Source organism: Sesamum indicum, linkage group LG2, assembly GCF_000512975.1.
Source record: "Sesamum indicum cultivar Zhongzhi No. 13 linkage group LG2, S_indicum_v1.0, whole genome shotgun sequence".
In the NCBI taxonomy this organism is placed as follows: Eukaryota; Viridiplantae; Streptophyta; class Magnoliopsida; order Lamiales; family Pedaliaceae; genus Sesamum; species Sesamum indicum.
Genome location: NC_026146.1, coordinates 13,550,056 through 13,569,334, shown reverse-complemented (window position 1 = coordinate 13,569,334; position 19,279 = coordinate 13,550,056). Strand labels below are relative to the sequence as shown.

The window sequence follows — 19,279 nt, the reverse complement described above, 5'->3', positions numbered from 1 at the left end:
AAAAAGAAAGAACGAAATAATATTTTAAATTAATATAAATTTTAAAAAGTTGAATAAGTTGGTTATTTTATTATGAAAGGGCATATTTTACTTTAAAAAAAATGGTGCAGCGGTGTCATTAACCGTCGTTTGTGAGTGTGCAGAAGCTCTTTTTTTACACTAGCTGTTATGGCACATCGTTCCTACGTGCATATAATATATAATCTTTCACACTTTAAAATATTTTATAAATAAGAGTAAAATATATAAACCAGTACATTACATTAACAAAAAGAAAGAAAGAAAAAAATAATAATTTATCAATTAATGTAAATTTTGAAAGTTGAATAAGTTAGTTATTTTATCATAAAGACATTTTTTACTTCACACAAAATTGGTGCACCGGTGTCACTAACCGCCGTTTGTGAGTGTGGAATGCCTTTTCTTTTTATATCAATATAGATAAAATAAAAAATAAAAAAAAACTTACCATAAATTTTGGACACTGAATAAGCCAATTATCTTATTAATTGAATTGATGCAAGGTGTCAAAATCGACTTTATGTTCATAATACATCTTTTCTTTATAACAATATTAGCCGTGGTGACACTCTAACCATACATACATATAATAAATAATTTTTCATAATTTATAATATATTATGAATAAAAATAAAATATAAAAATCAATAAATCACATTTTAACTTTATGTTCATAATACATCTTTTCTTTATAACAATATTAGCCGTGGTGACACTCTAACCATACATACATATAATAAATAATTTTTCATAATTTATAATATATTATGAATAAAAATAAAATATAAAAATCAGTAAATCACATTTCAAAAAAGGAAAGAAATAAAATAAAACAATCTAAAAAGTAATTACAGTTAATTTTTAAATTATCCCGTTAGGGGTACAATTGACATTTAAAAATTAATTTAACTGTGTCACTAACTGTTATTTAACAAGTGTAGAGGATCTTTCTTTTCTTTATTAGCATAGTTAGAAGATAAAAATACATTATTGTTACATTTCGATATAAAGAAAATATATAACGTTTAATAGCACTGGAATTATTTTTTACCTATTTATTAATTATTTGATTAAATTTTTTGTAATTTTCTTGCTGACCTTTATAATAAAGCCAATTTTGAAATTTAGCCGTATTTGCATAATATATTAAGATATAATAAATTCAAACGCCACTATCACTTTCTTTGAAAATCAATTATTCAAAAATCGCGTCTCTCATAACGATTATCTTATAATTAATTATGTAACTGTCCAATAAAATTAGGCAGATGTGAGGAATAGTTTATAATATTGTGAATTTTTTTTGTTGTAAATAATTATTATATTTTATATTATACTGAAGGTATGCAATTTTGTGTATGTAAAATATCTTTGAAATATATAATATACTATTATAAAAGAAAATATTTTGATCATACTAATTTTAGTATGCCCCAATTTATCCTTCATTTCATTGCTTCTCTTTGGAAATATTTGGTCAGATTAGTAATTTCAATACTTTAAATAATTTTATAATTATTTTTTCTCTTAACTACTCACTACCCCACATTTCTCTCTCACCTTACTTCTTTATATTTATTATTGACGCGTATGAAATTAGCACAGGTCCAATAAGCTTGGACTTCGGTACTGGATTTGGGCCAACGAATAAAAAAATTTCAGGAATAGAGTTGCAAAACAACATATTAGCATTCCGACGTTCAAGTTAGTATCGAATTTAAGAGATATTTAAGCATAAAGAAGTGAATCGTAATTAAGAATCAAAGTATAATGAATAAATTCATAAGATAAAATCGTGTTCAAAATTCCAAGGGAGTGCAAAATGAGATTTGACAACAAGTTTGGAAAGTTTTCCCATTTGGGAATCAAACCTGTATTTATAGGGGGAGTGTCCTCGTTCAATGGGAGTCTGCACGTGCGCCCTATTATGAGGTGAAATGAATAGAAGTTATTAAAATATGCCACAATCTGTTCTTATCCTCTATTGATCTTACTAGGCTAGGGGCATTTAAACATGGGTCTTGGGCCGGCCGTCACTGTTTGGGCCACATTTTTGGGCTATGTTCTTAAATATCTTGGGTGGTCACTCCCTTCATGTGTTGTCGGATTGTCTATGAGGGCCCTGGATCCTTTTGCTCTTCCTTGGGCCATATGCATCAATTATAATTTATATTTTTTATTATCTCACATCAAAGTTCTTTTTATATGCTCACGGAAACTATGTGCGATGAAAACTAGTATATATATATATATATATGTAATGTGAAGTTTATACATATTCAACGTATGAGTGTCATTTTTTAATAAGAAATATTCAATAAATGTATTAGGTAAAAAACTATTAAATGTTGTAGTGGGATTCTCAAACGGTAAACAAATTATTCAAGAAAAACAATTTCAAAAGCTTAAAAAACTTGAAATTATTTGAAGTGAAAGAAGTGATAAAAATTGTATGAATCTGACACTTAAAACATTTATATGTAGACATTTTTGTATTTTTTCAGAATTATCCCTCATTTAGTTATTCAACATAAGATAAGAATATATATGTGCGAGCCATCCAACAAACATTATAATTATTTATGTGTTCTCAACCTCAACATTTCTACAATGCCGCGTTTTTGGGTACATGTATGATCATATTCATCCAGATGCTCAGAGTACAAATCCAGATATCCGGTCCCAAACTTGTTCTATATATCTAAATATTTCATATATTTAAATAAATTCTAGTTTTTGTCATTGAAAGCTCTAAAATTTTAATTCTGATCGTGTTTACAAGGAAATAACAATTACTTAAACTTTTTGATATGGTATAAAAGACGAAGGGAAAGGGATACTTTTACCTTAAAATAAAATTATGTTAAAATAAAAGGTGAATGTCAAAACTTTTGCCCCCAAAAGAAATGAATCAATAAAAATTACAAAGACATATCCCTGTGAATAGGTAGATTATTTTATCCCGAAGATCTCATCCAATTTGAAAATAAAGCGACACATGGAAAAACCATCCAAGGATCACGAGAATCAAGTGTCTCAAGACGCTCAAACCACACAATCAAGAAATATCCATGAGCCCTAACATTGACAGGTCCTCCATGGGGAAGAAACCAATCAACTGGAAAGATATTCAAGAAACGAGTTATATAGATGGATCCTCTTTTTCTACTTCACCAATACCAAAGCATCCCGTTTAGATTTTTCTGCTTCCCATTTGCTAATATTTCAATGAAGTTTCATACAAAGGCAATGCAGGTTGAGGATAAGATTGCTAAACCTAAAAACTCAAGCAGAACAAACAACTCTAGGTTGAAGATTCTAATTACAGACTACTCTAGTTATACTAATGACTAACGAATAGAAACCTTACATGGCCACATTCAGACTATGCATCCTATATTTACAACAGCATTACACCGACGGGAACCTTCTACTTCATCAAACACTAAAGCAGATAGCACAGAAAGGTGTATGAGGTATTTAAGCAGACAATTCTACACGCTATGGGAACTTACACCAAAATAAGACCAAGCAGCTGCTGACTAAGTTGAGCCAAGAAGCTCAGCCATACATGAGGGCATTTTACTATGATAAGATCTACCGGACCTCATCTGAGCTCGCAGAGGCCTCACTCCCAACTATAGATGTTCCGCCGCCCTGTATTTCTTCTTCACTGGACATACTGTCTTCACTAGAATTAGAAAAGGACTCACTTTCGTCGTCGCTAACAACATCAGCCCTACGTCTCCTCCTGACGATACCTCTTCCCTGTAAAGCAAGTCGCCTGCGCTTTCTGGCTTTCCGCTTACCTTTTGGGAAGTCTTCCTGGTGTGACTCAAAACTCTTACTCCCAACATCCTTCGCATTTTTCACTCTGTTCTCTTCATTATCCTCTGACTCGATGCTCATGGAATCAGCATCAAGTTTGCGTCGCTTTCTGCTCGCACTCGTCTGCAACAGAATTATTCAAACTCACAGGACTCAGTTTATATGGTGATATAATTCAAACATAGAAGTAAGGCTTAAAAAAGTGTTAGTTCGGAAACCAACAGAATTCTTTACCAATTTGTTGCAACAACAAATGTCAATTCACACAGCGACCAACTTAAGTAACATAGCATATTCATGCCAATTTTGCATAAGTTCACTTATGTATCCATTAGAAACTAATAAACTAATCATCCACAAAGAATACCATCCCACACACAATACTCAGAGCAAGTGACGAAGGGAACAGAGGAAGATGAGCTACCCAACCACTCAGCCACCAAAAGTGTAAACACTGATGCAGTTTAAAGACTTTATATGCTCAATTACACACCAATAGAAATTGAAAAAAGGTTCAACAAGGAAAGATGGGATTATAAAACTGAAAACTGTCATGTTGGCACAGTGGCTAAGGAAGTTAGACATTGATTCACTTATTGAGGTTCACCCTTTTGCAAAGAAAGGAGGGGTCTTAATCAGTGTGATTTCACATAAAATATTTAGTACGATACCAGCTGTTCACTAGAAAGTGTCTAACTCGGATCCATCTAACAGGCCAGAGCTCAACCTCGCACATCACACCATAAAAATAAGAAAGTGTCTAGCCCATGCTCCATCAAGCCGTCCAGAGCTCAAACTTGCACATCATGCCATGAAAATAAAAAATCCGGATACTTACCTCCCCTCTCAAGCTACGAGGAAAATTCCTTTGTGTCTCAGCATGACACTACCAATACACAAAGATGCTAAAGGCGATAACATTTTATACCTCATATATTTGTCAATGGAAGTCCCTGGTTCTTCTACCAATTAGCATAAGCATGCTTCAGTTTCTCTTCTTCCCTTGCGGTAGAAAAAGGCTTGAAAGTCATAATATGAGAGACATCTCCCACCTCCACATTCATTAACTTGGAGGTTTAAACAAATTCGCAAAAGTTGAAACAAGTATTAAGTTTGTCTTTGCTTTTCTCTGGAACTGTTGTTCATGTCAATACAAATCATTGAAATATGGTATCATTGTTAGGCTGGAAGAACCACGGTATCCCTGGAGTAGCGCGCCCAAGAACAGAATGCAGTGCTACGAGTAACTAGATAAAAAGTTTGGCTTCCTGAATCATACACACCCAATATTTATATTTATATACTCATGGTCATAAAAATAAAATGTTGGCTAGGCCTATATATGGATACCACCTTACTCTTTCTATACATGTCCCATGCTAGATACACCTAAAGGCAATTTGGCAGACCCAATCTTACGCATCTTGAGATCTGATGGGCCTAAGCCTCAGAACAGAAACATGCAGGGCAAAGATCCAAACCTTATTTGTGATGCTCATGACTGGGGAAAATTTAAAGTTACAGCTAATATTGGAGCCAAAAGCATATGTAGTTTTCTCTCCTTATTTTCGCTTACTACTTTTCCCAACTCTTTCTGTTTCTTCTCTTTTCACCTTCTCCATCACCCTTTCTTATTCTTGTTTCAGCGTTGGGCCAATCCTACCTTGACGCCACTCCCTTCCAGCAAACCTTTCTTCCTAAATTTGCACAGGAATGGGCTGGATGAGTGATCTCTTGGCTAAGACTGGGATGTTCACTGAAGTACAGGCTGGATTAATTTGGTCAAAATTAAACAATGTTCCCTTATCAGATCCCATAACCTTAAGTTGTTTACTTTTTTTTGACCAAGTCAACACGCAAGTAGATGTTATTGGTATCAATAACCAGCTCAGACTGATTCTAATAGTTATAGTTGATCAGGAGGGGACAGGCCTAAAAGCAATTGACTAGGTTTAGGTTGGGGGCGGGTGGAGATTTTGTGGTGAGTAAAGTTAAACTAAGCAACGATGTGGATCTGAAGGGGTCTGTGTGGGTTTGTATAGATTAATACCTTACCTCATTTACAGGCCTTCAGTTTTATTTGGATTCTGTTTATAGAAATATAACAGCAATTCCATTAAACCAAACCATGTAAAAAGATGACAGTTCAGAGTGAAGAGACCTCAATTACACATATTACCACACCAATTTTTGAGAAACTCGTTGCAAAAAGCATCTGATAATGCAGCAATGTCAGAAAATATATAGTAACTTTCAATATAGGTACACAAACTGCCAGTCAACATGTGATTATTCTAACATCCTCGTGAGTGTAGAGAAAGGTTGCAGAAAAGTACCTTTGGACCACGATCAACTAATCGAGCCCATTCACTTCGATTCCTTAAGCAGTCAAGTACAGCCTGGGAGTGACTTGAATATGCATAACGTTCTCCATTATGCTTCCTTAGATTAGGCCAATGCTATAGAATATGCAGAAAAAATATACAACTTACTCCAGCAAACTAGAAAAATCAAATTCTTTATTACTTAGAAAGAAAGAGATCGATTTGATGACAACCATTAATTTATGAATGCAAGCATACCGGTAGAACTGCATTACAGAGTTCTTCATATGTCATACGTTTCCCTTCACTCATAATCTCAGCAATCAAACCTACAAAACATAGCATCTCCTGCAGTGAGGGGAGAACCATGTGCCTAGATCTGTATTAGAAAAACAATTCTATTTCGTTCTGAAAGAGCACAAACCAGGTAAAGTTCGATTTGTTAGACGGCTAACCATCCGTGGATCATCATCAGAGGCGTTCCTCGATGAGGAGCGACTAGATAATAAATTGTGTCCATTGGAATCACTGGGTGATGACAAAGAGCCGCTTACATTTGTTTTCTTCATGGACTGCACACTTTTAACTGGACCACCATCTGCTTCCTTTCTGGAAAGCAGATCTGCGGGGCAACCAGAATCTCGCCTCCTGTTATCTGGAGAAGACGGCTTTCTCTCCATCTTCTTAGCTTCATTGTCAGCCTCTAGAGAACCATGCGAGCCTTCTCCAGAAAAATCCTTGGTCCTCCTTCTAGAAGCCTAATTAGTTTTCAATAAGTCAAACCAAAATGGTCAAAAAGATAACTCAACAGCTAAACCGAAGTAGGCATACCATGCCATGATCTTTTCCTCCACTGGATGTTCGCTTCATCAGCATGCTTGTCGCACTTGGACATGTTAACTGAGGTAAACTGCCAGCATGACGCATCCGTGGCACCCTAGGAACTCTTGGAGAACTATTGAGTTCTTGATGTAGAAGTAACGCAAGCTGCAGGTGCCAGGGCACATAAAGGGTAAAGTTTTAAGGAAAATAAAAACTAAAACACAGAAGAGAAAGTTTGTGTTATTGCTTTGTACCTCTTCATCGCTCAAGGTTGCAGGAATATTCGAGGCTGCTAGAGCATTCATTGAAGTCACATTTCCTCTAGATGACGGGTGACTGCCTGACTGATAAACCTTTTCACTTTTGCCAGGTACAGCTGAAGCTGCAGCTTTGTTCTGCACATTTAAAGCACCTTCAATCTGCAGTGTACTGGCACACTCACCAGAAACACGATTAGATGGCATATTCGGCACTAATGGTGCTTTAGAAGAAGAGTGAATGCTGGAATCCTTTGAATCAGATAGCAATCTCTTGGAATCAGATGTTTGTGACAATTTAGTTGGGTCTGATATTTTTGACAAAGAGTTCGACTTCGAAGATTCTTTTACTAATTTCTTTGGCCTCCCACATTTTTCCTCATGCTCAACTGTATCAGCGGAAGCATTTTCTTTCAAAGTTCCTGCATTGCTTTCAGACAATTCCTTCTGTCTATTGTGAATAGAAGGGTTTTGGGAAGTTGCAGCCACGCGATTGTCCGAGGATTTGGACGAAATACCACCTGAAGTTGAAGCAGATTTTGCCAGAGAAAACACTGCTTTGCGCTGATAAGAAGCTGTTGAATGACTCCTGGCTGTGCCATTTGATTTAAGCAAATCATCAGCCACTTCTGAACTATGTTTAAGTCCCAAAGACCTTTTCCTTGCTGCCATTGGACCTTCTGAACCTGTAGGTTCTCGCTTGGATTGATAGAGAGTATCAAGTGAATCATCAGATTTATCTGTTCTAGTACTCAGGGTTTGGCTCCTGCTTGCATGGAGCATCTTGGGTTCACTAGCTTCTGAACTTATGACTGGTTTCTCAATCACTTTACCTTCTTCAGAGAACACCTTAAGAGACGATTCCGGATATTGAGTGATGGCTTTCATGGAGTCTGACTTCACATCATTCGGAGGTGGATACTCAACATGACAACGTCCACGATCATCAGCATCTAGTTCACCTTTTATTTTCTTATTAGGGCGTGAGTAGGCCTCATCAATGTCTGAATCTTGGCCATCTCTATTTTCGTTAGCATCTGTACCAGCAATATCCACATCCACAGCCACACGCTCCTCATGTGAAATTCCTCCAGTAACTCGTCCAACATCCCCACAGCCCTTGGCAGTATCTCCAGGAACCTAATTAAACAATTAAATTGCAGATGTTAGTAGAATATTTTACATGATGTTGCAGATTCAGTAAAGTACCTATAAGATGGGACTGGTGGACTGAAACATAGATGAAAATTGACCATGAAAAGAGATCCCCGCAATGTACAAAACTCCAGAGATCCACATTAACTACGTGACTTATATATTATCTTGGAAGATAAAAATTTCAAAAAGCAATGGGTGCATCTTGGCTGACAATAATGAAGTCGATGATGGATACAAATTTTCTCAATATTATCAAGAATATGGCCCGCAAAATTACAAATAGGCTTCTACTCTTCCATAAGATGCAACATGTTTCTTCTCCACCAAGTCCTATGACATGTTATCCGTACTGGGTATATATTGAAACAATAAATCAAGCGAGTGTATAAGACAACTGGATTGTGACAGAAGCCATCCCCAAAAACAGTACACATGGAATAGCAAACAGCATGAGTCACATATAAATAGAAACACACGACACAACAGCACAACAAACAGCATATGGAAAATCTTAAGATGGTTTCAAAAGCAAGCTTTAGCTACAACAGATCAATCATATAAGAAAGTCTTGCCACAAGTTGATGTAGTAAAAATTTCTACTCCGAACCCCCCTGTCGTCCATTGTCGTTCTTCTGACTTCAGGATCCAGGATTAACTTTCAAAACATATCCCTTTGTCATGACTAAGAAAGTCTAGATACAAATGAAATTTAAAGAACTTAGGAATAGGAATTAGTAGCAATAATAAACAAAATCAACCTATACATATTGTTTAACTATCTCTGACAGGAGATGGTATGGAAATAAGACAAGAATATGACCGCCAATGGAATCAATTGACCAATTTAGTTTGGGAATTCAGTTGCTATAAGTCATAAACAATCAACTAGTCTATCCTCCTCTCTCTGAAGTGACTTCAACATCCTACATATTAACAGAAGCAGGCCGAGAATAAAGCCATAAGGAATAACGGACAAGAAAAAATCTATAGTGACTGATAACTGGCCCAAAATATGCCCTGAATAGAATATGCTTGAGACTCCAATTCGCAATGCAGACATTATGAAGGCAAAGATAAATTGGTCAGCTGCAGCTCTATATTGAATAGAGTTGCATTTAACTAAGATTGAATCATGCAAAAGTCATCAGTTGAAGAATTCAATCATGTAAAATGTGTATACACACCTCTTCTTTTACAGGAGTGCTCCGGGAACCATTAAGTTGTGTCAATGACTCCACACCATTATTGGTTTTAGAGAAATTCTCAGATCCCACAGGTACTTGATCTACTCTATTCCCTCCCCTTGATACTTCATCACTTGAAACATCATTTCTGAGGGTGGACTCTAGACCATGCTCATTTGATGCTAAGTTGGTAGCACACTCACCAAGACCGTCTGATAGCTGATCACCAAGCAAATCTTTGCTGCATCGAGTATCATCGCTGACAGCCTTGGAGCCTCTGTCTTGAGAAAATGCCAAGTGTTTTGCATCACATGCTGAAGCTAGTAGTATGATGAAAAAACAAAATTTATGGGTCAGCAGAAACATGTTTCATGCAGTAACTGCATTCCACCATTAATGTCTTGAGCAAATTGGCGAAGCAAGCACAATAATGTATTGCCAATGCGGAATAATCCAGATTAGATAAAGCAAAATGTATGTCAAATCACCTGCTTTGGAAGAATGAGTAGCCCGCTTTCTGATATCTCCCTCTTTCTCGATAGTCCTCCCCTTTTTCTTTACGTTTTGATCCTTAAGTTCCTCTTTCTTGCGCTTTCCAGAGTGCAATACAATGGGCACTGAGATACTCTCCTTCTTCATGCTATCTTCAGGGCATCCAAAATCCAGATTTTGACCATCCAACTTCTTCTGTCTTGAAGACACCACCTCATGACACCCACCGCCTTCATCGGGGCTTTTTACACCATGAGAATCCACTATTGGAGTAGGCAAGGTATTCTCATTCTCCTTTGTGAAAGAGAATAACACCCCAGCATTATTATCAGCTTGATGTGCATTATCTTCACCACTTGTCTTATCCAGCTCCTCTTCTTTCTTTTCCTCGATCTTACCATGACTCAAACATGGAAATTCAGTATACCTGAAATTAAGCTTTTTCGGAACATAGCCAGTACATTTCCATAACTCAGGACCAAACACCGAAGACATTTTCATTCCCGAAAACAACCCAGGTTCACCACCAGGCACCCCTTGCACGTGAACCCTCTCCTCCATTGGAATGTCAGTCCAAAGCCTAAATGGCCTACGCGACATCGAGTTTCTTGCTGGATTCGGATTATCCATCCTCAACGTCTTGGTGGGCAACTCGACTAGAAACTCCGCCACCTCCGTCTCCTCGCTGTCATTCCGCACGCCGCCGCTACCAGCACCACCGCCACTCCCACTGTTCTTGCTCTTGCACTTATCGCAAGAAAAAGATTTCTCACTCTTGACATAGCGCGAACAGCGCGTGTGCACCCAAACCCCGCACTCATCGCAGTCCACCATCTCCTCACCGTCGTCAAAATTCACACCGCAAATGCAGTCCACCGTCCATGACCCATCCACCCAGTCGTCGTGGTGGGGTTCCGATATTGGAAGCCGATGCGACCGGCTTTTCATTTCTCCCTAAAACCTCCAACCCTAATATGAATTTCAATCAAACCCTAATTCTCATATATATTCCCTTCTATGATTTGGATATTTTTTCCATGAACTTCCATCAAAACCACAAAACCTATAATGAGATGCCGAAATAGAATACGTACCTTTCGCAGCGATAATTGAAGCAGAATAGTGGTAGAATTTGCTGATTCAGTGTTTTTGCCAGAGAGGAGGAGGGCGGAACCCAGAGCGCAAGTGAAATTGGGGTTGAGGAATGGAGTGGCGTCCGTGACGTTCTGCTATGGGTAACTTTAGCGTGACACCGAAATATCGCGATCCGATTCCGGACCTTCGGAGCATCCGATTATTTCCGGGTTTTCTTAGAGAATTTGCGGATATGCCCTCCTACTTTCTTTAAATTAATGACTTAGGCCTAGTGAGCAACGGCTCTCTTCTGCATGCTTTTACGCTTGTATGCTTAAAAATTTATTTTTTTCCAATTTTTAATTTAAAATATTCCTTCATTTTAGAATTAACATGATATTATTTTTATATTGAGTGATCAACTCGTCTCTCTTGTGAATACAATACAAAATATAAACATCTCTTTAATTTCAATTTTAGGTTTGATTCACTTATTTGAATATCTGATCCAATCCAATTTTATAATCTATTTATATAAAAAATTAATGAGCTCAGGATTCGCTTTGGAAGCTCGGATTTGGGCCCCGAAGCCGGATAAATAATGGATTATAATCCATCATATTTGGATTGTATAATTAATCCGCAGAAGTCCACCATTATTGGATTCAATCTGCATTGACCTTTTTATATCCGGATTTTGTGGCCAAACTGACATAAATGTCCCCATTTTATACCTTAATTGTTGACATCAATTCTTGCAACTTTTTTGTCTTGTGGTTATTTAATTAAATACATGATTCATCTCATTACTTGTGTAAAATAAGCAAATAAAAAGTATATCTATGATATCTTTACATATCCATTTTTTTATTACACATTTATCTATCACTCATTAATCACATCCGACTAAGTAAGCACGTCCTTAGGGATTGTTTACACCAAAATCCAGGTCTATTTACTATTTTTCTTTAATTCACAAACCTGACTACCACCAACTTTTGACTTGTTATTTCTTGCTTCTTCTTGTATCCTTTTTTCTTTTTTTTTTCCCCTTTTCTTTAAAGGCTTGTTGACATTAAAAATGTTCAAACGGTAACTATGTGCATATTTGCTCTCACACAACTCATCGTCATGATTAGACTCCCCGTTAAGATTCTTCTTAAGCCGTTTAGACCTAAGCCTTTGTTCCTTGATTTTCTTTTTAATTGGCAAGATGAGATTGGGGATTGCGCCTGAACTAATATTTACTGTCATCAATAAAAATATCATCCCTTTAAAAGAAATATAAAACTATCTTCATATTTGTCATCTTTAGTGTGCAAGTAAGAATTTACTGAGCATTGTCAATGCTAATCTCTATGGTTGTGAATCATTGTCTGAAAACAAAGGTTTATTACTATTATGGACATAGTAACTAATCAAGTGTAAATCCTGTGAGAAGGTCAAGTTATATACCTTATCAAATTGCAACTCTTGATAGTATGACTCTATTTTATTCAACACTGAAGCATGATCTATTTTAAGACAAAAAGTGGATCAATACAACCCAAACCAGTTTGATAAAATTTAGACCAAAATCGATCCATTACTATTCATGTCGATTCCGCAATTTGGACGTAATTTGAAAAGAACATGCCTCTTGATTGTCTGTATATTGGACCTTCTTGATTATTGTCTCCTAAATTAACATTTTGGGCTTATTCATTCTTTCCCAATAAATAGAAGGATTTGGACTTCAAAAGAGAAACAAAAAAAATGAAGGGTCAAACTGTTTATTGCTTGAAAGGGATTATTATTTCACGCCTAACTCTCAACTATTTGTACAGACTGCAATCATATGAAACACATTTCACTTAAGGATTCACAGACAAAGAAAGTGCCTAACGATAGAAATATACATGTTCAAAGGTGAAGAAGGCATCTCAGTGATTTGCCCTCAATCAGTAATTTAAGAGCTTCGTTAATCTTCGAAAATGGCATTTCATGAGTGATGAATTCATCCAATTTCACCACCTGAAATACAAAATTAATAAAAATTAGTATATTTATTATACTTCAATTAAATGCAACACACTCTTTTTTTAAAAAAAATGATAGATAAAAAAACTTCCTCTAAAAGAAAAAAAGACAACGCAATTCTTTTTTCTTCTAAAAAAAATTCAACTCGAATTTTTGACTCAAGAGACAGTGAGTTTCTCTTTTAAAAATTCAGAATTCATATATTATTATTATTTTTTTTCCAGAGAAAATTTATTTATTAATATTTTCCCATAGGTAAATTAAAAGTAACCCTTTGTTCACACATACCCCTTGGATGCATTGATTGGCAAAATGAGGCAATTGGGATTTCCCTTTGAAGTCACCAAACACAGATCCCACCATTCTTCTCCCATCAAAAAGCTCCATCGGATGGAGAGGAAGCAATCTTGGCGTTGGATGTATCCCTAATATTACTGTCAAACCCCAACCCTGCACCCAAACACATTCATATATTTATAATTAATTATTCAATAATTGTTTAATTATAAATACTTCTACATCAATTGGCAGTCCTGCGTGCAAATTAAAGTAAGGATAAGTTCCGAAATAAATTAAATTAATTCATTTAATTATTCCCTTAAAAATATACATTTACTGAGAAAATCTATTAAAAAATGAAAAAAAATCAATTAAAAAACAATACATTTTTTTAATAATAAAATTGAAAATGCAAGTGCTTACGTCATGAGTGGACAAAAAGGCCTCCCGGAGAACGTCCAAGTTTCCTGCACACTCAAAGCTATAATGCACTCCTCCTCCCGTCATTTCCCTTATTTTCTGCATCCAACCAATTCATAATTATTGCTATCTAATGTCTTTTTTTCTTTTTAATACAAGCGATAAATTACATCAATAAAATGCACTAAGAATATTCAACACATTGTCGGGTGTATTTATAACTCCATAATAAAAACAAAAATAATAAGCTATACATTATTATTATGATATAAATAGATAAACAACATTCAACCGCAAATAAGCATTTAATTATAGTTAATTGTTGCCATGTTTAGGTACAAATAGTCGTAGTCGATAGTTATTTACTGTGGCTATGCAATATTTGTTGGTTGTGATTTTTGGGAGTGCGGCTAAATGTCATGGTTAAAAACCATGACAAATATTTTAGTATGGCTAATTAAGAGACATCGAATATATATATATATTATGGTGAATAAGTTATGTTTTTATAAGATTAATAATAATTATTTATTACGAATATAAACCGTAATCATTACATGTAGACAATAGTAATTTTTCTTCTAGTGATCTCAAGATTTTTGCCGAGTAAAATATCTTTCATCCCCCCAACTTTACTAATGAGATAAAGGCCTTATTGGCTGTCAGTATTTTATTTAATGTGAAATGTAATTTATCCCCTATGATATGTAAAATTCTCTTGTGAAAAAAGAGTTCGTAAATTATCCCCTTGTATTATGGAAAATGAAGCAAATTACCCATGTTAATTGTTTAGATAAGAAGGTAATTTATTTTATTTTTTGAAATACAAAAGATAATTTGTTATTTTTTATACGGAAGATTTTTTGCTCATTTATCATATCATAGGGAATAAATTATATTTTTTTAAATTTGATCATAGTTAATTAATTAAGAAGAAGTCTGGACTAATAAAAAATAAATAAAGAAAATGATTGGCCAATTTGTAAATGTGCTTCGTGTATGTCTTTATTAGAAAAACAAATAATTAAGGAGATGGAGACATAGATGATAATTGCATTCGATTCCAGAACGAATTTGATGTAATAAAATTTCACTGACCTCGTGAACTGGCTTGTCCAGTTCCTTGGGATTTATGAAGTCTGTGATCCCAATTGCTAAACCTTCGCAAAAGATAACCACAATTCTTCAGTACTGTATTAACTATAACTAATTAATCATAAAAAAAAAAAACTTATTTCCCACCTCTGAGAAAATAATAATAAAAATAAAGAAATTACAATACCTCCTCGATTGTCCAAAAACTAACTAAGTCAATTCATTAGTTTTCGTTAGGTTAAATTTATTTTTTTGTGGTGAACTGACCAAGATGCCAGTTTGGACATAAATTATAATTTTACTTATTTTTTAAAAATTTTTAAAATTTCTTTATGGACTAAATGAATTTTTTTTTACATGTTCTCAAACCCATCCATTTTGTCCGGTTCTTTTCTTTATGATTTTTTATTTTTAAAAATAAAAAATACAATAATGACAAAGTCAATAATTCTAAACATTCATTCAAGAATTATATAATTTCAGCAAATATTAAAATATTTTTATAATATTTTTAAATAATATGAAGATATTTATAATTATATTAAATTTTGAAAAAAATCAATGTTATTTACCCTGATAATAATTGGACTTTTTGAGTGGTAAAAGATTCACGAATGAAGTAATCAATTCCTGGAATCATGTGAGAATTTATTATAAAAAAAATAATTACTTTTATAATTTAATGATGAGTAGTGTAATATGTGTATTATTATACCGAGTTCACTAGAAAATGATCACATGTTAAGGTTTGTATTTTTTGTACCTTTGATACGTTTATCTGAATTGATGTCCACTCCAATAATTCTGGATGCGCCTCTGGCCCTTGCCCCTTCCACCACCTTCACATAATTCATTCAACTACTTTTTATTAACCATGATTAATAAAATCGATATAAAATATAAATTTTTCATCGAGAAAAAATTATTTACTATGACAAATATTTTAGCTACTCTCACAGATATTACGGCCAACAATCGTTGTATAGCTATGGTTAATGACTATTTGTTGCAACTATTTTGTTATTAACCATAGCAATTACCCATGGTTAAATGTTGTATTTTTTGTAGTACACTCACCCCAAAAATATCATCATTGCACAAATTATTTCAATTTTTTAGCTGTTAGTAATGATTTATGTAATTATGCAAAAAATAATGATAGTTTGTATAAATAGACCGTAGATATTAGGGGTGTAAATGTAATTATTTAAAAAATTAATTACTACATTTTTAGGGCGGAAAATGATTATCCCAAAAATAATTGGATTTTTCTGGATGTTGACTGCATCTGTGGAATTGAGAAATGACTAAAAGTGGTCTGAATTGACTTTTTCCGGGTAATTTTCAGATTGCGTCCATCAGCTAAGAATAAGACAACGATGGAAATTTAATGCTCAGTTTGAACTTTCAAATGATGCTGATTATCACCCTATATTTTTTGTGAATTTTCTTTTATAAATAAAATAAAATATTATCAAATTATACTTTTATGTTATTATATATATAAAGCAAACATAATATAATGAAAAAATAATATAAAGTATCAATTCAAAATAAAGAATTTTTACCAGAAATACGCACAAAACACCCAATGCAGAAACACGTCTTAAGATCGAGAATTTTAGCTTAAATCGGATCTAACTAAACCCAAAAATCAATTATACGATGATAAATATTTTATTATACTAATTTATGTGATTGGTGTATAGTTCAAAAAGAGTGACAAATCACATTATAAGTGTGTTGTACTTAATATTGTACCACTTCATTGAGTTTGACCAAACTTAATCTAAATTTGAAATTTTTTTATCAAAAATTAAATTCAATCGAATCAAATTAATTATAAAATAAATACAATACAATTATTATATATTTATTATTTTTTTAAAAATTATATACTAATCACACTCAATTCTAGTTAGAATTTATGCTAAATTAGAGTTTTCCTCTTGAGAGTGAAGTCGTGCGACGGGAGAAAAACTTACAGCCAGCCCCACAGCTCCCAAACCAAACACAGCAAGAGTTTCCCCGACCGCCACGTCAGCCGTATTCCACACTGCTCCAAGACCTGCACCAATACCACCACTCAGTGATCGTATATGCACACAACAAGACATGTCACAATGACTAGTTAATTAGTTAAACAAAAAAAGGATGACTATAAATTACCCGTAGAAACCCCACAACTGAGCAGTGTCATTTTCTCCAAGGGGGCATTGGCGTCGATCTTGACAGCACAGGCGGAATCAAGAACGGTGTACTCGCTGAAGGTGGAAGTGTTGAGGAAATGGTATACGGGTCGCCCGTCTTTCGTCCAAAACCTACACTTTCCGTCACTCCTCATAGTACTCTTCAACGGATTCACCCGAAACTTCTCACACAGATTGGTCTTCTCCGACTTGCAGTGCCCACATTTCTGGCATTCTCCATTGAAAATCGGAACGACGTGATCCCCTACCTCCAGGTCCTTCACCCCTTCTCCCACGCTTTCCACCAAACTTCAAACACGACATAACCATTATCAACACAAGTAGGTGAGAAGCAACGAAGTCGTGTTTAAAGAAAAGAATCTTTCTAGGAGTGGATCGGGTTCTTACCCGGAAGCCTCATGGCCAAGAATCCGAGGGTATACCCGCTGAGCTTCATTCTTCAATCAAAAAAAGAGTTTGAATAATATGATCAAATTGAAAAGTATTTCGGATTCGGGTATTAATTCGGGTACCTCGCCTAGCCAGGCACTGAGATCAGTGTGGCAAATAGAAGTGAAAAGCACCCGGATTCGGACCTCCATTCTCTGAGGAGGATCCACCCGAATTTCTTCCACAACCAGAGGTTGGCCCGGCCCGTATGCCACCGCCGCTGCAATTTTGCATTATATAGACTGAGTATCGAGACAACAGCATTAATAAGCCATATGTGTATATATATATATATATACCTTTGCATGTTATAACTTTTCCGATGGTGAGAGTTGAAATAGAATCGTTGTAAGTGTAGCTTCCCAAACTACCCATATGATCTTCTTTGTGTTGTGTGTGTGTGTGTGGTGTGTGAAGGCTTTGATGACTTGGATCAGACCAACTGCTCACGTTAGTTTTATAAGCAGTAAAGGGGCCTGAAAAGTCAGAAGTGGGTGCCTATTGCAACTTGGGAAGGTCTAATCAAACAAAAGATAATGTTCGTGACAGTATATGGATATTTGTTATTAAAAAATATATATTGAGTGGTATAATAATTATTAGTGACGAGAATTATACGCATATCAAATTACTAAAAGCAATTAGTTACGGGCATGATTATAATGATAACTTAACGATAATATAAATATAATAATAATAATTATTTGTTGTCGTTCAAATGTTGTTAGGATTAAATGTACTTTTGGTCTTATAAAAGATTATAAGACAAAAACATAAAATGGTCTAAGTTATAGGACCAAAAATACATTTAAGTCATGTTTTTGTACTTGAGTCATTAATTATATTTAATGATAATTTATATTGAAATTCTTAGTGATAAAACTATGAAATTTTGATATTGTGACAAAATTAAAATTATTATCACTTAATATAAATAATTAATGATAATATTACCACTTATTTTTTAATTTCTAATCTTCACTTTATCTATACTAATAAAAATAAAACTCATTTTTACTCAAGAAAAAAATCAATTACTTACACTGTGACACTAATTTTTGAATTATTAAAATTATTCCTTATGTATTTTTTAACCACACCTACTCAAAATTCAATTATCTTATATATATATATATATATATTTACACTATCTATCTATACTAGTATAAAAAAATAAATATTTTTTCACTCACAAATAACGATTTGTGACACAACGACACCAAATCTTGTATGTCGACAATATTCTTAAGTTAATTCTTCTATTTATTTATTTATTTAAATATGATATGAAAATTTATACCCATTGATGGAATACTTTACTTATGTAACAAACGTGACATAAATATTTTATAAAGATAAAAAAATGTTTGAAAATATATGTATATAATATATTGATTATTAGGGTGGGCAAAAATCAGGTTTCTTGGTTTTTGAATTTTTTGGTTAGGTATTCTATTAAGTCGAGTAGTATATCATGACAGAAATTTCGATAAAATCGGGTATTCGTTAAAATCGAATACCCAAAATTGGATATCCATTAAAGTCGTGTACCTGAATTATTGGATACATGAACCTTTTTTTTTTTTTAACTTAGATGTGAAGAAAAGTAGGAATAATAAAAAAGTATTTAAAAGCATGTTTTTTTTATATAATTTTATATCTATAAA

General features: G+C 34.2%; 2 protein-coding genes across 3 annotated transcripts; both read right to left on the bottom strand.

The window, feature by feature from the left end:
- Positions 3,199-11,327, bottom strand: LOC105156064. Of its 2 annotated transcripts, none has more exons than XM_011072096.2 (9): positions 11,181-11,327; positions 10,083-11,055; positions 9,595-9,914; positions 7,250-8,392; positions 7,005-7,160; positions 6,598-6,931; positions 6,432-6,502; positions 6,186-6,308; positions 3,199-3,972 (listed from the first exon to the last, which is right to left on the bottom strand). In XM_011072096.2, the coding sequence occupies exons 2-9, from the start codon at positions 11,032-11,034 to the stop codon at positions 3,619-3,621; spliced, it is 3,453 nt and encodes a 1,150-aa protein (XP_011070398.1). In that variant the 5' UTR covers positions 11,035-11,055; positions 11,181-11,327; the 3' UTR covers positions 3,199-3,618. The 2 variants fall into 2 exon arrangements, with proteins under 2 accessions (XP_011070398.1, XP_020546957.1); XM_020691298.1 differs by having other exon boundaries at positions 9,595-9,875.
- On the bottom strand, positions 12,913-18,065 carry LOC105156063 (alcohol dehydrogenase-like 4). Its single transcript, XM_011072094.2, has 10 exons — positions 17,912-18,065; positions 17,696-17,832; positions 17,571-17,620; positions 17,143-17,471; positions 16,959-17,041; positions 15,737-15,812; positions 14,977-15,038; positions 13,882-13,977; positions 13,468-13,629; positions 12,913-13,173 (listed from the first exon to the last, which is right to left on the bottom strand). Exons 1-10 carry the CDS (start codon positions 17,985-17,987, stop codon positions 13,063-13,065), a joined length of 1,182 nt encoding a protein of 393 aa, XP_011070396.1. The 5' UTR covers positions 17,988-18,065; the 3' UTR covers positions 12,913-13,062.